Source organism: Pleurodeles waltl, chromosome 11 (genome assembly GCF_031143425.1).
Source record: "Pleurodeles waltl isolate 20211129_DDA chromosome 11, aPleWal1.hap1.20221129, whole genome shotgun sequence".
Taxonomy (NCBI): Eukaryota; Metazoa; Chordata; class Amphibia; order Caudata; family Salamandridae; genus Pleurodeles; species Pleurodeles waltl.
The window spans coordinates 489,814,233-489,836,413 of record NC_090450.1 but is presented as its reverse complement, the minus strand read 5'-3'; the positions used below and the strand labels follow the sequence as shown (position 1 = coordinate 489,836,413).

General features: G+C 44.7%; 1 protein-coding gene across 2 annotated transcripts in view; it reads left to right on the top strand.

Moving 5' to 3' along the window:
* Positions 1 to 22,181, top strand: part of ADAM9 (ADAM metallopeptidase domain 9) — a 463,250-nt gene that overhangs the window by 422,730 nt on the left and 18,339 nt on the right. For both annotated transcript variants that reach the window (XM_069213868.1, XM_069213867.1), the window contains exon 21: positions 7,984 to 8,051. In XM_069213868.1, the coding sequence (XP_069069969.1) occupies positions 7,984 to 8,051 (68 nt within the window). The remainder of the gene's footprint in view (positions 1 to 7,983; positions 8,052 to 22,181) is intronic.

The window sequence follows — 22,181 nt, the reverse complement described above, 5'->3', positions numbered from 1 at the left end:
TATGGCGGGTTTGGAGGGGAGGGGAGGGTAGGGGTGGCGCCAACAGCATTGAGCTGACCGTAGTGTGCATGGTTTCCCATGGTATGCTGGATGATCTGATGAGCTGCAAATTCAACGCCTTTTACATTTGTTGCGCTGCTCTGCTGAGTCAGAAGACAAAACTCAGGACCTGTGACACTTCTGTGATAAGTGACTTGTGATTTGCTGATAAGTTAGCTCTCACTGCACAGTTCGGGTGAGCACTGAAGTAGTGTTGAAGCATTGAAGCTTCTAAGCAAGAATTGAAGCGAATCTTCAGCAATCATCACATGTGGGTTTCTGCATAGGGGTGGCTTCTGCACTGTGGCACTCTGGCATTGAGGCAAGTGTCCTCATATGTTTCTTAGTTCTTGAAAATCTAGTCATCATCTGCCTTTCTTTTTTGGACTTTATGTATTTAGCGTGGGTGGAGGCATCAGCTTCAGTTTGTTCAGGGGAGGAGGTAAGTTGATACCTGGTTTTGTATTGTTGCCATACTGCTGAACTGTTATCTTGCCAAAGTATTTTATTGGTTCTGCTGTAATCGGATTTGCCTAGTGACTACCTTATGACTGTCTTACAACTGCCGCATGATTTTATTCTGTTTCAAGTCTTTACACTGCATATGCCTTTGCCCTCACCTTGGCTAACGCTATTCTGTGCCCTCTATTTTTGAGTCGGTTGGTCGTTTGGTGTTTGGGGCTGATTTTCCATCAAACTTCTTTCAGAGAGAGCTGTGCACATAAGTGCACTGTTGGAGGGGCTCAAACGTTTGCCCGTATCTGAGGATCCCCACAACAAAGTCTACATGGGCAAATTTAAGGGTACCGGGGGGCAACCTGGGCACAACTTTTCCCCCAAACCAACCTTGATAGACTTAATGCGACAGAGGGCTATTGGGGTTGAGGCTACAGAAATTGAGCTGACTGAGAGAAGACTCTATAGGGGCCCGTGAGAGCTTGTGCAATTACTGCCTGGCTCGTGCAAGTTTGCCGCAATCATCCCAACTGGGAGTGCTTCCGAGGTCGAGTCTAACACACTGATCGAGGCCCATGACCAACCACCGGACACTTTGTAAAGGATACCACTGCCCAAGACCCTGTCTGAGGATGTGCATAAGGAGCTTCAGCAAGCTACCAAAAAAATAGACGAGGACCTCCCCAAAATAAACAGCCGGAAAGTGGCACCCACGTCGGCTCCCCTATTCTCCTCCCATGCACCAGCTAACCTTCCTCATGCCATGGGGGGAGCACTTTGTTGGGTGGCTTATTTGGTGGAAGATCTAGCTGACGGGGTTAAAGAGATTTTAAAATTGGAGATTTCACCTGTGTTGGCACGATTGGCAGCAATTGAGCAGACACTCAAAGAAATCACCCACCCACTGCCTCCACTCTGGAAGTCTACAGTTAGAGGTGACCTTGCACCAGCTCCCCCAGCTGTGCCATCTATGCAACCAGGGCACAAGAAGTGAAACAACTCCAGCAGCACTGCAACTGCCATTGCCCCTCCATCAAACAGTTGCACCAACTCAATGGAAACAGGGGACAACACAGGGATCAACACGGGATAATCCTGAAGAAGGTCAACAACCAAGACAATACTGTGAACTTGGGAGCAGCTCACCACCTCAAAAGCCCAGGTTTCTACTTCTTACCAGCTTACCCCCTGTGGCTTGCCCTTATGTGGTCGTACTGACAGGAGTCCCAGGTTTGGGTGAAGGGCAGAACAAAAGTCACGATAACCTGGTTATTATGTGCCTGGACTGGCTTGCGAAGGATAAGAACTTTCCTGTCTCACTGGCTTGTAACATACTCTTTGCTCGTAAAGTACGGTGGATTGGGAAGGGTCGGAAGGCCGACTGGGGGACTGTGGTATTATTAACTTCAAAGATCCTTATTTGGTGGCAAAAAAATTGTGATGTTGTGCATACATGGATGGGTCAAACTAACATTAGCTGACTTCCTCTGGGGTATTTCTGCAAGACACCAACTTGTATAGGCCAGGTTGTTCACACTCACTTTCCATCACAACGTCCCACAAACCCAAGTGTACCTCCCAATGGTCTGCCATGGTCTGTGGTACATTTAGTGTCCCCATGTTCAACCAGTTTGAGGATATTGAACAAGTTGATTGACTAGCCAATGAGGGGGTCTTACAATGGTTCAGCACTGTTGGGAAAATAGTAGACAGGTGTTCTAAGACTGGGCATCCAAATGTGGGAGATGAGAGTTTGCAACCCTCCTCTACTATCAACACTGGTAACTTTTGCGCCTCCTTAAGCTACCTCACTGGGGGCCCTCCAGCTGACTCCTACCCCAAATGGTCACCCATTTCCTACTTAGACACTATAGGTAATAAACTAGGTCCCCAGGAGAGTGGTGTGGTCAGTACAGCTTGACTTACTTCCCCATAGGTCAATATGGGCCAAGGCAAATTTAGTGTTTTGTGTGGCACAGGAGAATACAGTACCAGGACTCCCTTTTTGGTTTATAAATCAATCCTAGGGATTTAGTGGATCAAGTTGGTGTCACAGATCCCAGAAGATGTAGACCCTAAGTTTAACCTCAGGGACTTGTCATGGAACGATGCAGACTTGAGTACTAAATCAGATAGCGCAGACTGGGGTCTTTTTTTTTACCAGTTCAATGTCTGTCTTTTTTAAAAAACGTGGCTAAACACAAAGCTTCACCAGGCTGGCTTCATAGCCTACAGTGTAGGAGCTATAGCAGGGGACAGGGGCTGACCATCTTGGGGGCCTGCAGACATGGGTGGGAACTCATCTGGGTTGTAAAGATGAAAAGGTCGAGGCAATTTCAGGAAACATTTTGTGTGTCACTCTCTCATTCCCGTCAAGCCAAGCTGGCTCTATTTATAATATCTATTATAGACCCACGAGCAACAGACAGGAATCAGCAACAGTTTACCCGCTTTCATCCCACATGGCAAGCCATTTGGTAGGACTTTTAAAAATAGTAGGCAGTGACTTTAATTGCCAGTTTGAGCCCCTAGACATTTCTAGTAGTCAGTTTATGCGGCAAGGAGGATAGAGCTTGGGCTATCCCGCATCTAACAATATGTTCCTTAAAGAAATGGTCACCGCTGGCCCTCCAATGTAATGCCCTGACTTTAAACCACACCGTGTGTGCCTGAAATGGGAGAACCTGCTCAGGCAGGAAAGGAAGGCACACATTTAACAGACTACCAAGCACCAGCATTATGGACTATACATTAGTCAATGTCAGATTATGACCATTCGTAACTGACATGACAGCTAACACAAGTCCCGAAAGTGACCACAATGTGCTTGCGCTACACCTGGCCTTCCCTTCCAGCAGACCCACAGCCACGTATTTGCAAACCTTTCATGGTAGATGCCAATTAGCAACAAACAGCCACAGGATAAATTAGCGTGTAGTGGTACACTCGCTTGAATCAGTAAAGTTTGTTTACAAACTAGTTACTAAGGGCCAGATGTAGCAAGAACATTTTTTGCGACTTGCAAATTGCGAGTCATACCGACTCGCAAATTGCAACTCGCAAAAGTGCATGCAGAAAGGTGTCTCAGACACCTTCTGCGACTCGCTATGGGGTCGCAAATTGCGACCCCATAGCGAGTCCCTGCACTCACAGGGATGGTGGCCTGCTGGAGACAGCAGACCTCCATGTCTGTGACTGCTTTTTTTTAATAAAGGAAAACGAGTTGCAATTCAAAAAAATAATGAAACCTTTTGGTTTCATTTTTTTTCAGAGTAGGCAGTGGTCCATTGGACCACTGCCAGCTCTGAAAAAATATTTTCGGCGACATTCACAAAGGGGAAGGGGTCCCATGGGGACCCCTTCCCGTTTGCGAATGCGTTACCACCCACTTTAAGTGGGTGGTAACCGCGAGTTGATTTGCGACTGCATTCGCGGTCACAAAGCAACTCAGCATGGCGATGCGGTCGCAAATAGGAAGGGAACACCCCTTCCTATTTGCGAGTCAGATTCACATTTTGCGAGTCGGTACAGACTCGCAAAATATGAATCTGCATCGCGTTGGCCGTTTTGCATGTCACAAACTGAGTTTTTCGCAGTTTGCGACATGCAAACTGGTTGCTACATCTGGCCCTAAGATCATTGAAGACCTGTGCAATCTAGATCCAATTTTGGGTGAAAGTGATTCCACTAGCAAGGTGTGGGGCTGTGAATAATAATCTTTTTTATAGATCTAAAAAAACATTTAGGTGCTGAAGCTAGGCTCGTGGGAGACAGGAGGAACCCAACATCATGGTTTATAGCAACTGCAGGTCCGCTAAACTTGAGGTCATCACTGTCCCAGGATAGATGTGCAATCCAGGCCATGAGATCGGCTTACAAAATGGGTTACTAACAGTGCCAAGAGTGAATGGGAACAAGGGAGCTGGAAGGCACTCCTGGTTGCTATCAGTGGTAAAGATCAAACTGTATTCTTGAATGTAGTTGCGACTGGGAATGCGGACAGGATTACTACCATTGAAAGCAATATTGCAGCTGATGATTGGATTACACACTTTACAAATCTGTATTCTTCAGCTCCAGGAGACTGCACACTTCTAGTACCTGCTAGGAGTTCCCAACTGATAGCTGTGGAGGGGGCCCCATGTTATCATTGAGCATCCTTTCATTACATGCAAGGAAGTGGTCTTGGCCATCAGGAAGATTATCCTGCATAAAGCCCCTGGCTTAGACAAAATCCCAGGTGACCTGTTCCTCTCTGAGATTGATGTTTGGGTTCCCTATCTCACTGTTGTTTTTAATGCCATCATGAGTGTGTTACTAATTCCTCATTCTTGGGTGGAGAAATAAATCATTCCTATATACAAAAAGGGCTCCCCTTTGGTACCAGCAAATTATAGGCCCATTAGCCTTATTGATACCACTCAGAAGCTTTTCAGTATAGTCATTCTAACAAGACTACAAGATTGGCTAGAGACAAACAGCATTTTAAGCCCTATGCAAGCAAGTTTCCACAATTGCACTTCAACAGTAGACCAATGGTTACACTTCAGCTAATATATTGGAAATCCATTGTGCTTGAAAGGGGCAGCCTCTATATGGTATTTGTAGAATTAAGATCCACATATTATATGGAAATTTGTTATGGCATGTGCTGGCTGAGATGGGAGTCCCAACTTACCTGTGTCGAATTATTGAGAGGCTGCACGAACAGAACTTTGCTCCGATGCACTGTGGTCGGCTAAAAGTGACAGAACCCCTTTGTGTCAGCAGGGGCATTAGGCAGGGCTGTGTTTTTGCTCCAACTCTTTTTACTTTATTTGTTAATGATTTGGTCACCCACCTAAACACCTGTGACAGTGACTCCCCTAGACGAGCCAACACGAGGGTTCCAGCGTTAATGTTTGCGGACGATGCACTACTCCTGTCTAAATCGCAGATGGGATACAGAGAACTCTGGATTAATTCCATAGCTTCAGCTTGCAGAGAGGACTGGAAATAAATGTTAATAAAACAAAATATATGTTTCTCAATGCATGCCATTAATCACATGCTAAATCTATTTTGAACTGGGCCCCATGAGGGCAGGTCCATTTGTTCGAGTACTTAGACATTACTCTTAAAAATTTAGACTGAGCGCACAAATGTCAAAACAGACTTCAACTCGAGCAATATGTCAGTGGGTTGCTGAAAGTTGACCGGGGCTCCTTTTCTGAATCAGTCTTACCAGTGATGCAGACTTATACTCATTAAGCGGTAGGTGCGGCTCTCTATGGTGCTGAACTTTGGGGATACAAGGCCATAAAACCACTACAGATAGTTGAGAATAGGCTCCTGAGGTAATTGCTGAGTCTCCATCAGTACTGCCCTACTCCCGCTAGATCTTGAGCTCAGGTCAATTACAGAAATAATTGCAGTACGACCACTAAAGTACTGGAGAAAACTTTGGGCCACCCCTGATTTGCTCCATTACCGCCAGGGCTTGGAAGAGATATTTAGCATTCCTGGGGCTCGCAATCTTCCCTGGATTAAATATGTTAGAAACACACTGCTAAGCATGGGGCTAGTTATGTTTTGGGAAGACCCGGGGAGAATGTGGGGGGCAGGTTTATTAACCAGCAAATCAGAGCTCAAGAGGTGTTTCAGGAACCTCAAATTTAGCATGCTTATGTCAAGCCTAGCCACGGGTTTACTGCCTGATTCTTTTTTCACAGTAAAGGACTTCTACAAAACTGTACAGTTCTTAGACAAAGTTGAACCTAATTTGTCCAGAAAACTACACGTCCAGCTTAGGCATGGGACATTACCAATTTGGGTAAATAAGTCAAAATGGGTGAGTACAGACAGGCTGAGATGACTTGCCTATAGTGTGGCCTTGAAAAATAAACTGTGGCTCAAGCCCTTTTTTCCCAGGATATAGTAGGATCAGGACTAACTGGATAATCTATCTGTAGGAACCCTGGAACCAGACAATATGTGGAGTCCTGTAGAATTTTACAATTAGACAGCAGCAAGCACATTGTATTTGCAGTCTCCAGGTATTTATTTGTTATGTGGCGATTGAGGAGGAAACATTTTTTTAAATTGGCTTTGTGAAAGTATAAATGGTGTATGAAGCCATTAGGGGAACCGTACGCTCACTAGTGGTGACCAGGCATAAGCCACAACTGTATTGTACTGTATAAATGTATTAGTTTGTTGAGAACATTGGTGCCTTTTATACAAGCCGATGGCCTTACCATTTAGAATTTTAAAATCATTCCTCCTTTTTCTGGTAACACAATTACTTGTGTTTATATTATAATGGATAATGTTTTATTAACTGTTCTTAACTAATTTTAATTTATTTGCATAATGCTTTTTTGCTTTTTTAGTGTTTGTGTACACAGTATATAGTTACACTGATTTTGTATTTATATTGTTTTTACTTGTATGCTTCTTTTATGGCTGAAATAAAGAGTACTGACTTGACTTGGCTAGACTTTCTCTTAGGAAATCAACAAGTAATTGAAATAAATGGAATCTCTTCCCACAGGAGTTTGATTAGATGTTGTCAGTGAATTTGTTAACACCCAATCATCACTAGTTGTAGAATTTCACCTGGAGCTATAACGCTGGGGGATATTCTGCATCTTGCGATTTCAGGTTTTTCCCGGTACAGAATTACAAGAACTGCAAATTCCTGACCAGATAATTGTATTCATTGACCAGATAACTGTATTCAGTGTGCTCAGTGGGTAGCAGGCAACAGCATTACTCAGCTCACACCTCATTCCTGCAGCAGTTTAAAGGTGCAGCGGTGCTTCCTCTGGACAGGCACAAAACTGCAGTACATGCCTTGACAAGACCACCCCCCCCCAGCCTCCTGGACTTACACTGACACTTACTGCCTGCTCGGAGCAGAGAGGAAATATCAGCAGTGTTCTACTTAACACTCTCCCTGGCTTCATTTAGATTTTACCCCTTCCAAGGAGAAAAGTCACATTTGCTGGAATTTGAAGAAGGACATATTCTGAGATTCCATGTCCCCAGTATCCTCACACCAGATTGCAGGATACTCATAATGCAGACCTGTGTTTTTCACCCTGTTATTCGCTTTGTCTTCCTCTCTTCTGGCCCCCTTTTCGCGGTCTGTTTTCTTTAATTTATCCACTGTATCTTTCTTGCTTTCATGTTTGCTCTCCCCTTGTTTCTCACCAGTCCTCTCTTTCTCTACCTATCTTTTAGCAAGCTTCAATGCTGTAGTTCTCTCCGTCTTAATCTTTCTCTCTGCTTGACCCCTTTTTTCTTTTCCCCATTTAACCATATTCCCTTTTCTTGCTACCACTTTAATGAAACTGCGTGGCTGAGTTGCTGATATTATCTAAAGATAGTTGGGCTTTCAATATGCTGTACTTTGTCGAAATTAGATAGTATTTATTGTTAAGGACATACTTACTTTCAAATGTGTTACACTTGTATATTGAAATATAATTTGTTTTGCTTTTGTAGGTTGCTACACCTAACAGGTTTGCAGTCCCAACTTATATGGTCCGGCAGCCTCAGCACTTACCATCGAGGTCTGTAATCATAATTCCATATACCAACAATGTACTTGGTTACATATTTTTGATTTGCACATAGTAACTATCACTTGTGGTGAATGTTTACACTTTAGATGTACTTTAAACAGAATTAAAGTAGTATCTTGTTAAAATGTTGAAGCACATGGCGAATGTTTACAATAAATTTCCAAACCTGTTTCTTTCAAAACTGTGACTTCAAATATGACAAGATCTGCACTCTAATTTATTCATAATTTATCTGTCTGTCATTGAAATAATTGGTGAAAATGGGGTATTGCCCTCTGATCCGGGGACGTGGTACACAAAAGTAAAAAACCCTCTGTCTGGGGTAACGTCACTCTAATGCACTCTTTCAACTTGATAAATCTTTAATCAATGTCTCAATTAGTCGTCCTAATTCAACAAACGATTCAATATGCTGATCAGAATTAATTTAATAATTGGTTAATGACAATACACTCAAATTGAAGATCCATGAAAGTTCAAAAATTTCAAAAACGAAAATCAATTTTTCAGACACAAAGATCCATGAAAAGCAATTTCAAATCTTGACAAAACAGTTCATGATGCAACCCAATGCATTTCGGTCTGAAAGCCCTTCATCAGGAGACACTTTTCCTATAGGTATAAAAAATAACAAAAAAATTATAAGAAAACAGACCATACCATTCTATGAACCAGAACAATAATTCATTTGAATTGTGTGAACGAAACACGAGTTAACAACCTATCTTTCCTAATGAAGGAAAAGAGAAGTCTGTCTCATAAGTTAAAGCAGAAAGTCCAATCAAAATCATAAGCTACCAAGGTTGTGGGGGCGTGGCTACACGAAGAATGGTGTAGGAAGCAGGGCGCCGGTGCTCCGGGACCTGTGGCCTCGTTAGTCCCCCATCCACCCATCCTGCAAGCGGGGGGACCCTGGGGGGTTGCTCATGGAGCCCCCGCGACCACGGTGCCGCCTCAGATCGAGTTGTTGAGCGCAGTGAGTGGCCGGGTGGCTGCAGCGGGAGCCGTAAGTTGAGGCCGAACCCCCTCAAGATGGTGGCCTCCTAATTGAAACGCCCTGCGGACGCAGGATTACTGAGGGCATACCCGCGGAGCCATGGGGTGGCTGATAAGACAAGTCTATGTGGCCCCGATTCTGCGGGGGGCCACCTCTTGAACTCAGACTGAGGGCGGTGTGCCCTTCAGCGAGCAGACTGCGGGGCACGCCTGGGGGGAGGCGGAGTGTCGCTTGGCTGGGCTCAGCACATGAGGAGCAGCCCTCCTGCATGGCGGCAGGGGAGAAGCATTGGTCTGAGGTTTCACTTGTTGGATCGGGCAGTCCGGGAGCCCTACAGACGGAGTTGGGCAGGACTGGGGCACCGCATGCTAAGCACTCCGAATGCCATGTGGACAGATTGGGTCTGGAGTTAGTGACCTCTTCAGGTACTGTTCGGCGCAGGACAGCAGCGCCACCACGAGGGGCCGATCAATGAGGCCTGGGGAGTCTGGCGCAGTGAGGGCCCTGGCCCTGGAGTTGACGCTGGGCCCAAGCGGCCTGATGGGAGCCCCCGCCCGGTGGGGGCCCGCAGGTAAGCAGCTGGAAGAAGTAGGAGCTTGGCAACTACAGATAAGAAGTATCTTGCCAGAGCGCTGCCCATCTCCAGTCCCCCGGGGGCTTGTGGAGAGACTGCACTTGAGAAGGGACGGAGGCAGGTTCGAGATTGTCGGAACACACAAAGATGAGACCTCAGATCCAACTTTACAACCCAGCGGAGCATAAACATAGGAGCAAGCACAGGTGAGGACAAGCTAAGGGCTGCAATCCGTCGGAACGGGTCCCCGACAGCAAATGGTAGTGCGGGTCTCTGAGAAATATAATTGTGGAACGCACACCTGTGAAGATGGCTTCCATCTGTGGTAGCGGGGGAGCCGAGCTGACAGATAAGTGTGGTGATGCGGCCCTGGGGCCCCCCGGCTGACACTGGAGCGACTCTTCACCGCTTGGTAAGGGCTCTCTGTCCTTGGAAGACTCAGGAGACATGCAGAGGAGATTCGAGAGCAGATGAGACAGGATCAGACCCCACTGGTAGGAGGAACCTGAGGGACGGCTGACGTCTATAACGCAAGACCATTCACAAGCTCAGAGGGCACTGATTTTCTCCTAGAGGGGGCAGTCGTACTCCGCGCTTCCCACTCCCACCGTATAACATGGGAAAGGCCATTGAGAAAAGAGGTGAGGAGCTGGGTGGCATGAGGGCTACCAATGTTGAGACGGAACATGCACTGCCAGTGACATCGGAAGTGTCAACCACAGCTCCTACACTGCAGATGGTCCTACAGGCCATAGCGGCATCTCGCACAGCACTGGAGGTCAAAATCAACTCTTTAAGCCTAGACCTGGGCCTCCTCCAATACGATCATCGCCGCTTGGCGGAGCGGCTTACTGCGACAGAACGGGAAATATCAGCAACAACTCCTGCCTTGGCACTTGTGGATGGCCGCCTGATGTCCATTGAAGCTCGCTTAGAAACACTAGAAAATAGAGCAGAAGATGCAGAGAATAGAGCACGCCGTAACAAAATCAGAGTGGTGGGGCTCCCTGAAAAAGTTGAGGGCACGGACATGGTAAACTATCTGGAAGCCTTGCTCAGGTCTGTAGTGGTTCCGGAGGGGCTCTCCCCCTATTTTGCACTGGAGAGGGCCCATAGGGTGCCCGTTAAATCGCCGCCCCTGGGAGCTCTGCCAAGGACAGTGGTAGCACAACAGCTCCACTTCAAGGATTGAGACTAACTGCTGCAACAGGCCATGCTACATGAGAACCTAGTGGTGGAAAACAGTAGGGTGTCCTTATTCCCTGACTTCTCTAAAGAGGTCCAGCGACAGAGAGCAACTTTTGTGACAGTCAAGCGGAAACTTAGGGAATTGGGGATGTCTTATTCAATGCAGTTTCTTGGCCGGCTCTGGGTGGTTACCACGACTGGAGTGGAATGTTTTGCCACTACACAAGAAGCATGGTCTTGGCTGGAGTGTATGCCTGACCTGGACCCAGGCCGATCATCCCAGAGGCGGAAGAGGAAGAGGCTCCTCGATCCTGCCGGAGACGACCAACAGTTGGGCCTGGTCCACCCACCGCTGAGGAAGAGCAGGAGGAATGGCAGAGAGTGGTGGCGGCAGTCGCATCGATGGGGGATTCTTTATTGAGCAACATGTCGCCAGCCAGAGAGACGAGCAGGGAACAGACAGATTCGGACAGTGAGTCTGCGGCTTTGACCCATTCGAGTGTAATCCTCCCGGAAGTCACCCTGGGCACTGCCGATGAACTTATCTAAATGCACACCTGTCTGCTGCAGATGTATTCATTCAATGAACCATTTCGCGCCTTCAGTAAGCGACTGCTGCCGGTCGCCGAGAGGACTGATGTGCCTTACCCCCACGCCATCTTCACCAGACTTGATGTAACTTGATTACACGCGGTTCCCACATTACAGCCATAAGAAGTGGGGGGTGAGACGGGGCTGGGATTCCCTGGACCCCACTGCAGTACAACAACTGAGCTACCACTCCCTTATAAACCGTAGCCTGAACAACAGACGGCATGAACAAGTTTGATTTCTGGTTGTTTAACTGTTTGGATGAGAATGTCACACCTCTTGCCCTGGGGACTGAGAGTGGGGACAATGTTATTTGTTTACTGAAAAACCTATAGAGTGTTGCCTAGCTTTCTTATATATGTACACTGCTGTGGGAGTTGTTACCTCCAAGACGGGTATGAAGCCCCCACGCTTGCTACCATATTGTGCATTATTCCTCCAATTGTCACGTCACCGACGATTAAGGTCCTAACTTGGAATGTTAGGGGGATGAGGTACATGGCTAAACATGGCTAAACGATAAAGTTTTTTCACACCTTACTAGGTGAGGAATCCACATAGCTCTGCTGCAGGAGACGCACTTAGATGCCAATGAGGGAAAGGCTCTTCATTGGCGATGGGGGGCCAGGTCTACTTTACTACCTAATTGGCATATGCCAGAGGGACGTTAATGTGGATCAAGCACGGAGTCCCATATCAGCATGTCACATCCCTCATTGATCCTCTGGGGTGATATACTATAGCCATAAGTAAATTAGATGTGTGGGATATAGTCCTGGGGAGCATATACGGTTCTAACATAGACCAATCAAGTTTCCTAGGGTCCCTTTTTGAGCGTCGGGCCCTACTTTATGGGTTCCATATTGCTGGGAGGGGTCTTTAACTGCATATCAGACACAACATTAGATAGATCACACCCCCGCTACCATCTTCCCGACTAATCGGACAGCTAATCTATACCGAAACTGGCAGAGGGAGTGGGGCCTGATTGACTCTTGGCGAGCTCATCACCCGGGGCTCAGAGACTACTCTTTTTATTCCCAATTATATGATCTTCATGTACAGTTGGACACATTCCTTTGCTCACCGGACGTACATGACATAGTACAACTGTCCGACTATCTGACCCAAACGATGTCACACAGTGATCATGCAATGTTGTCTGTGGTGACGATAGGTGTGGTTTCTGTACTGTAGTTGGGCCTGAATCCGAACTGCATGAGGTCTATATCTGGTGGTTGCTGAGGTGGTCTGTGAGGCATCGGTTGATTAGTTTCTCTCAAAGACTTTGCCAGGTATGGTAGAATGGGGTTAATTCTGTAGTTGGAAAGAATCGCTTGGTCAGCAAATGATTTCTTTTGAGGAGGAGCATGATGGTGGCATGTATACAAGTACCCAGGAATGTGGCTGAGTAAATTGAAGCATTGAGGATGGGTGTTAGTTCTTTGCTAATTGGTAGGAGTCCTTTTGTGGAGGCATGAGGGAGCCAAGGGGCAGATGGTCTTCATGGTAGCAGTGATTTAGACGGTGGTGATGGCAGGACACAAGGTCAATATTGATTCATCGGCTATGGATATGGAGGTGATTTTGTTGTAGAAGAATTCTGAGAGCTTGTTGGAAAGTCTTGTGAAGGGATTAAGTCACAGGAGGCGCTGTGAAATCTTTGATGACAAAGATTTCCTTGCTGTTAGTGCTGTTAATGGGACCTGCAGGAGCTTCACGCTTGGTGTTCTGTATCTGCTGGTAGTAGCGTCATAGGGCTGATTGAGTTTTTTTTCTGCTGTCTCCTTTTTGTTCTCCATTTGTGCTCCAGTTGATTGAGGTGGTATTTAGTCAGCCTGAGTTCAAGTGTGATCCAGCTGGCCTGTGGTCGGGCTGTTGTCTTTGGGTTGCACTTAGGTTACACTTGAGGGGAGCTAGGGTGTGGGTGCATGTGGTGATCTAGCTGTTACACATGAAGTAAATTATAATCACTATCCATTCTCTCTATTGCTGTCATGTCTGCCAAGAGTGATGATTAGATCGCACTGATCATAATATAATCAATCCAGCTTATGGAGCCAGTTCTGATTGTAACCCCCCAATCTAACACATCTTGTCTGCCCGTTACATGCCCTAAGGCCATAGGATAAAGTCAGAGCGTCCAGCTGTAAAGCAGTAGCAGTTCAATCTTTAACTGTTGGCAGTTCTAATGCAGGGGTGCCGAACTTTTCATCCTCTTGTTCTGATAGGGACAATAAGTGATCTAATGGTTCATATATGATATTAAAATCCCCCCTATGATTATTGGGTAAATATTGGAATCAGTATGTAAATAAATATCCACTTTATGTAAAATGTTTCATTCAGTATGTTTAATAGTGCTTTGATTGGAGGTATTAAATAGTCTTAATTAACCACCTGCAGCTGAAGTAATTAGAGCCAGTAAATCCCTCTAAATGAACAGTAACTGCTTAACATTACAAGCCAATGGAATGCTTACCTAGATTAATAAACCCCTGATAGTCGACCCACTCCTTTATGAGATGCCTCTATGCTAAATGACATAAAGCCCGATCTATAAATTGGTGTTAATAGCCATGAAACTTGAAAGAGGTATATATCAAACTGATTCACAAAATTGCCCAATTTATGATCACTGAATTTGGCATTCCATGACAGAATGATCACATTTGGCCTAACATGTGCCTCGTCCTTTCCGATTGTACCTTGCCTAGGAGGACTGATTAGTTCTCACTGTTTTTCTGCCTTACAGGGCAAAGCAACCGAGTTACAAGTAATACCAGGTTTCTCTTTTGATTTGTATGTGCAATGGGTCATCCCCATTTGCTATCCCCTGAAGGTAAGGCCCTGTGCGCATGTTGCCATTTAGTTTATTTGCACCTTGATCACAACCATTTTTTGCCTTTTCTGGTGCAATTGCTCATTGGATTCAGTTATTTCAATATGATTTTAATTGGGGGTTTATATTTAAGTTGAATGCCAGTGCTGTTTTCAGACATTGCCTGGACTTCTAGGACCACCAGACTGTCCATGTAATTTACATTATCTAAGTGCATTTCTTGTAGTCTCAGCCATCTAGATCCTGTGAATATGTGCCAGTAACAATGTCTGAACAAATCAGAGGATAACACCATTAACTGTTTCTTACCCAGAAGGTAGGCTTGTTGATCAGTGTCTTCTTTTCTTCCCTAGCCTGAGAAGGGACTTTTGGTGACATTTATCATATACACTATCCTGCTTTTTTAACGAGGCGATGTTCCAAGTTGCATTTGGGATGGTGGTACCAGAGAAACCGTGCTGTGTGATTAGGCCGAGACCCCTGTTTATTATGGTTGTCGGTCTAGGTGGACTTCCTAGAGAAACTAGTTGAAATGTTTCCTGTAAAAAATTAGATCCATAGGGTCTCTGTCAGGCATTTTCTATTGCTTTGCTCAAATCTTGTATATGTTTTTGTGAGGTGTGTTTAAGTAGAAGTAGTTGGCCTGAGTCTGCTATCTGATTATTCACAGGTAGGCCTTCAATTAAGGAGTTAACTGCCCTCCTTACCGGCTCTTTACTTGTTAGATCTTGTACCATGGTCTTAAGCTCTGCTACATCTGCTTTTACTATTACGACAAGTTTTTTTAAAAATATGGTTTAAAGCTTGCGCAGTGATCTCAGTTGTTTATCAGTGCCCCTACATCCTAAATGCAGACTAAGCCCAGCTGGAGGTTACGCCATTATTTGGGGACAGCCTTCTGTTTGTGTGTATTTTCAATGTGTGTGATAGTCGGAAAAGCAAGATCTACTGTGCTTGGTACATTTTTTTTTGTTTTTGTTTGTACAACTATTTATCGTTATTTTCGGTACCCTAGGTAAGCAGCAGGAGCCCATTTCGGGAGTCAGCAATGTTTTACCTTTTCAGTTAGAGTGTCTATAGCTTTTGCTGTACAGTTTTCGGCAGCATGCTTTGTAGTATTTTTCGGTTTTGAAGCCCCCTGTAAGAGGTCAGCTACATTTCTTTTTACCATGGCGAGATGGCAAGGTACTCAAAACTATATGTTCCTCCTATTAGAAATCTAAGAGCAATAAAGTTCAGTGCAGTCAATTAGGTCCTCCTTATGGCCAAAACGAACAATAAATGAAATAGTAGTTGATGCAAATAAACATAAGAAGCTAGCACAGATGTGGCCCAGCACAGCCTCTTCCCAATAATGATGGGCAAAGAGGGTCCTGCCCTCGGCCCGGCATGCCCTGTGCTGCGGAAATCTAAAATGCTCTTTATAGTGCTAGGGCGTGATGATAACAGAGGGCTTGTGTTCTGTTCTGCAGAATTCCAGAAGACTCTTTATAGCACCAGGGTGTGATGATAACAGAAGAGGGGCCCATCTGCCCTACCCCATCCAGGTGCTAAAAAGATCCCTCTGACTTATAGTCCTGCTGAGGCAAGGCTTTCGTCCCATGCTGCGGGTGTCCAAACGGCTTTTGGTAGCACTAAGGCATGTTGACAACAGGGGAGAGGTCCATCTTGACTTCCCCTTCCAAGTGTTAAAAAGGATCCCTGGGACTCCTAGTCACGCTGCAGCAAGGTTTGCATTGTACGCTTCAGGAGTCCAGAAGGTGCTTTATAGCAGTAGGTTGTGATGAAAACAGGGGAGGCACCCAGATCCTCTGCTCCCGCCAAGCTCATTAAAGATCCCTGGTACTCTTAGTCCTTCTGCAGCAAGGCTTGTGTCCCGTGTTTCAGGAGTCCAGAAGGTGCTTTATAGCGCTAGGGCATAATTGACAGCAGGGGAGGGACCCACCTCTTCAGCCCTCTTCAAGTGCAAAAAAGATCCCTGGAACACATAGTCCCTCTGCAGCAAAGCTTGCATCCAGCTGTTGAGGTTTTTGATGGCTTTCCTTAAATTGCTCGTGTGCTTGAGCTGGTGATCGGAGAGGTCAGAAGGCCACTCTTCTTCTGGGATGCGTTCCCAGCTGGGGCGGGTGGTTCCAATAGTGGTAGGTCTGTGATTGTGTGGGGTGGATATACTGAAACCGACAACAGCTTGGTCTGTCTAGGTTATAGATGCTGGATTGATGACAGTGATGTTGCTGATTGAGGGGAAAATGGGGTCCAGTAAGTGTTCTGTGCTGTAGGTGGGTCTGTAACTTGCTGGGTGAGGCCAATTTTCCAAGATTTTCTAGAAGGACTGTAGAGGCCTACGTGAAAGTTTAAGGTCTCCAAGCAGGATAGGATGAAGGTACTAGTATTGATGATGAGGGGTATGATGAAGTTTGTGATGTCACTGGCAAAATTAGTGCGGGGTCCTTGTGGTCTGTATACAAGGGTTTCACCCAAGAAGAAGTGGGCTGTGCTGCATATCTTGAAGGTGATGTGTTCCACATAGCTGGTTAGGGGTGTCTGTGTAGGTGTTTTTAAAGATGGCATCTTTAAATACAATAGCGACTCCACCTCTGGGCTTGTGGTGACAGTTTTGCCTTACAGTCTTGTAGGCAGCTGGGATGACTGTAACGTTTTTCGGTGCTGAGGTTGGGTTTAGCCACATTTACATGAGAAAGAGCAGTTCCGGAGCAAATTCATGCATGTCTCTGTTGCATCTTTGGTGAGTAGATGCTGAGAAGCAGACATGCAAGTGTGGTGTGTTGTTCGGATGGTGTTTGGTGTCTGAGCATGAGCTGTTTTTTTGTATTTTGTGTTTTTGGCTCCCTCTACTACTTTAGACAGACTCTAGCCAAATGCAAATCAGTTTGGATCCTGCTCTGGTACGAACAGTCCAGCCCAAACCACCAGGTCTGGTTCCCTCAGGTTGGGAACAAAAGCAACCTTAGGTTGGTTTTGACCTAGCTAGACTGTGTCGTTGACGTAGAGCTGAATCCTGTAACAGTAAGCGAGGGTCCCACATCTGGGCATTCCCATTGGATTTAGGGTATCTAGTTCAACAAATAAAGTGATCAAAGAAATTCTTGAATTAATCTCTGCCATTGGCCATCGCTCAAGCCGCATTCCACTCTCATTGTACCAACCTAGGCAGCCATAGGCAAGTCAACCTTGGTCCACCTCCAATATCTATTATTTTTACTGGGCTTTTGCTCTGTTGTGTTGCCTATGGGGGAGCCAAACTTGCACTTGTTTATAGATTGCTGTCCCTCCGTCTGCCATCTTCCTCTTCTTGTGGGTAGCATGGTGGCTGGAGTGGTGGGTAGGCACTCACCTGATCATGAATCGTATCTCTAAAATGCCACATATTGTTTAGTCTTGGACTCTGTTGTGTACTCCTCGCATCAGCCCTGTATGTATAAAGTTATATGTCTCTCGTGTCCACCAGTTGCAAATAATGACATACTGCTTTTTTACTTTGTTGGGGGCACGGTTGGGCTCCTAACAAAGCCATTTGCCTAGCCGCCTCCCCATTTTAGCTGTTAGAATAGGCAATGGCTCCTCACACCTCTCTCTTGCTCCACTTTGTGTTGTGTTCGGCAAGCTACTGGTTGTTCTTTGTTGTGGATGAAGATATTCACTGACGATTTGAGCTATCAGTGTTGATAACGGTGGGGGGGCCTTTTATGGTTGATCACTTTCAAAACATTTGGTACATATTTTTTGTGATAGTGCGGTAATGTTTCTGCAACTGTCATCAAACCTAATCTGCTGAAGTTATGACTAGTAAGCATCTAACAACATATCTCTGCATGATGCCTTGGAATGTCATGGGTTTGAATGAGGATTTTAGTGTGCGTAGGATGTTGGCTTTACCTTGATATACAAGAAATTAACGCTGCCTACTTCTAGGAGACACACTTGCTCTGACCGTGGCAAAGTCAATTGCTTTTAAATGGGCAATCACATACTTTGCTTCATTTAATACACTATCTCATGGGTGGCCAATGGGATTACTCCTCTGTCCATAGTATCATGTCACAGATAGATCTGAGGCTATTTTCCAGAGGTGTGTGTGTATGTGAATTTAAGAGAATTTCCACTTGCCCTGCATCATAGCTGATCTCTTCCCAGTTATGCACTTGCTTATGATGCCGGCCAGCTTCCCTCACCCCAGATTCTGTCATTTTCCCTCTGATGCATTATTGAACAAATTTTTAAATACACCATGAAACCAGCAAGTTTGAGATATTTTTAATTTAATATTAACTGAGTTCTGAATCGTGGTGTGACTGGTAGGCCATCAAGGTATACATTAGATGTTTTGTATAACTAAGCAGGCAGGCATGCTAAAATCCATCAGGGATCCACTGAATGTCTACTATCTAAACTCTGGAGAGATGACATTTGTTGACCAAAGACAGTTCAGTACTCCAGGAGATGGACACTGCGTTTTTTTTGAGGCGCTGAACATCCTGGTAGCAGCCTGCCCTTACTGTTCTGGACCCCTTGGGCTGCTAACAACTTTGTGAGCATAGAACTGGATAGATGGATATGTGCAAATGATATATTAGGTATATTGTTAAACTTAGAAGCTTTATTCTTTTGTTTTCTTATTTTTTGTGGATTCTGGAGAAGGAGTGACTGATTATCTAGACAGAGTAGACATAGCTTGATTAGAAAACCGAAAAGCCCACCAGCCTCATCTCTATGACAGAAATCAAGGCAGTTCCTAGGGAAATGACTGGGGAGTCAAACCTGGTACAGATAGGTTTACAGTTGATTTCTCTTTTTTAGTGAAACATACATAGGCATTTTTGCCCATCATAAACTGGCTGTGTTTGAGGAGGGTCATGCTGCAGGCCAGCATCCATTAACGATGTGCGAAGAATTGATTATTATGTTGCTGTAACTGGGAAAGCCTGTTTCCTCTTAAAAGTCATATGGGCCCCTGTTGTTAATCAACAAAATTCAAACCCTAACAAAGACTGTTGCCATGCCGTAGTCATACCTACTTAGCGTGTGTAGATCTGTTGCGCCCGGAGATTAAATCCAGTGCTTTATTTTTACCTGTGAAAAAGGCTTTTGATTCACTGCAATTAGGTTTTAGGTTTGCAGTTCTACCAAAATTGAGGATCAGGGATGATTTGCTGTTATGGACAGTTTGTTGTATTCTAATTCTGTGGCTAAGGTCAGGATCAGAGGTGTTATTTCTGAAGAATTTAAGGTATCATGGGGATCTCAATGGGGCCTGTTACCCCCCTTTGTTTTTTGACCTGATGTTGTAGCCATTGGCTTGCACATTGCAGGAATATCATTCCTATGCGGCTTTACAGGGAAACTGATGTTTTTTTCTCTGTACACCAGTGATATTTTTTGTATATGAGACCAACTCTCAATATTTACACCATTCTTTGTGTTGCAGCTGCACAGCGCTTAATATTTTCCAATGCTACAAACTTTGTTGTGCTTTGTAAGATTGCTTTCCATTTGTTTCTCAAGGACTCTTGGGTTCTCTCTCTGCTCAGACCTGTTTTACCTGCGTCCCTCCACAATCTTATCTTGAACATTTATTCATGGTTTCTTCCTGCTAGTGGTTGCTTCTCTGGAGAACTAGAGTACCTTGTGAGTACTTTGTGAGAGTTATTTGGAGTCCCTCTTGTCAGATGCACCGTGGGACTTGATTGCACTCCTAAATTTTGTTAAAGACACCCCTCCTCCATCTCGACAGTACATGGCACTGACTCTCCTTTTGGCTAAAGCGGCAGTGGCTGTCTGTTGAATTAGGGGCCTTATGGGCATTTGGCGCAAGCCATGCTCCTGCCCACTTCCCCAACACCACCCCAGACTCCCACCTCCACCCCAACGGTATGTTTCCAGGCCCAAACGACTCCTCCTGACAGATTGGAAATGCCTTGAGACATTTGGAAAGTAGATGCTTTTATCAGTTGCCTCACACTCTGGTCAGTAATTACTGGGTGCTTTCCATGGAGATATACCTATGCTTTATGGACAAGGCTGACAGATCTTGCTGGCAGCACCTGGGGAATTTTGGGCCAGTGTGGTTAAAACTATTCAGGATAGTCAGTGAAAGAATCACAGGTAATGAATCTCAAGCTAAGTATAGTTTATTGTCTCATAATATTCAGGAGCAGACAAAACAATCACCCCAACCACAGCCAGTTCCAAAGTTCCTCTGTCAAATTCCATCCAACATTCTACCCACCGTTCTCACCACATTCCAAGTGTTCCCAAACATACAACACACCTCCTTTTGTTGGAAAACAAAAAACATAAAATGAATACACTAATTATATACAACAACAATATCAACATACAATAAAGCCCATTGACATAAACAACAATAAAGAATGCAATCATTACTTAGTGTATTCCTGAAATTTTACATGTGAATGTCTAAGGCATGAACTCCTTCTCAAACCCTCGTAAACAATACGAGAATCATCCGCAATCACAGAAGCAAATCCATGTTCATCAGAACCATCAGGTTCGTACAATTGCTTATGCGCAGTAACATTCAGAATTATGGTCCTTTCTTCTAAGTGGTCACTGGATGGTCAACCACACTTAACTCAGCAATCTCAGAATCTCTGCAATTGAAATTCTGCTCATATTTCAAATTTTCCCTGCCATAACTTTCATTGAGTAACTGAAAACTTACACAACTTTGACCGAATCAGCCCATCTAGGTAACTCTTTACCAGACACCACAGGTTGTTTTTTTAATACAAACCCAATCACCAGGATGAATCTTACGCTTTTCCTTTTTACCATCTTTTTAATCTTCTCTTGATAGTTTTCCACACATTCTTTAATCTATTTATAACCAGCAACCTTAGATTCTCCACCACATTCCCTTAACCACCATGAAGCCGATGTGGTACCAGGCTTCAAGTGGGGAATATCGAGTAACAGTGATTAGGCATGGTGCAATATGACAACAAAGTGGCCTGTAAAGGTCTCCAAGATAATCCACTTTTAATAGCTGATTAAATAGATTCTCTAACCGTCCGATTAAACCTCTCATCTCAGCCATTAGATTGGGGACACTAATTAGCAGTTTTCTTGCATTTTATACCACAGCTCAACAAATATTCTTTAAACCACGTACTCACTCACTGAGGCCCATTAGCAGACATAGTTTTTCAGGCAAACCTTCTCTGCAAAATACAGCTTCTAAAAATTAAATCACTACTTCAGATTTAATTTTCCCTGTCAGTCTAGGTTAGGGCCACTTGGAAAAATAAACATTTTGCAAAATAGCAAAGGCTTCTTTTATGGGAACAGTACAAAGTGGACTTAAAATATCTGTCTCCAACTTTCTCCATGGCCCGAACCAAACTCAATAGGCAAACATTCAGTTACACAAGATTTCCCATTTTGCTGCTATTGAAACAAAAATTAAAATTTCTCACCCCCCTCATCAACCATTCTGTCAATACCCGGCCACCAGTATAATTCACAGATGCGCCTCTTGGTTGCTGACATATTAATATGCCCTTCATAGCTAACAGCAAAAACATTTTCATCTCAAATCCCACAGGCGTACAACTTTGTCACCTCAAATCAAACAAAGCCCATCATACATAAATTCATCCTTTACTTTGAAAAACACAGCTACCTGTCCAATCAACTTCTGCTCTTCTGGCCAAACGCTAGAAATGGATTCACAAACTAAGTTAATTTCAGCATCAACTTCCATTCGACTCACCCACATCTCTTTAGAAATAACCCATGATTCATTATCCATGTTATTCTAACCATTGATGTCATCCACAGTGTAAGCCACTCAATCTTCCAGCGCTTCCTTCTCATCCATCTTCATTGCTACTGGCAAACATGCATGCACATTAACTCTTCCTGGCACACATTCATCCTTAAACT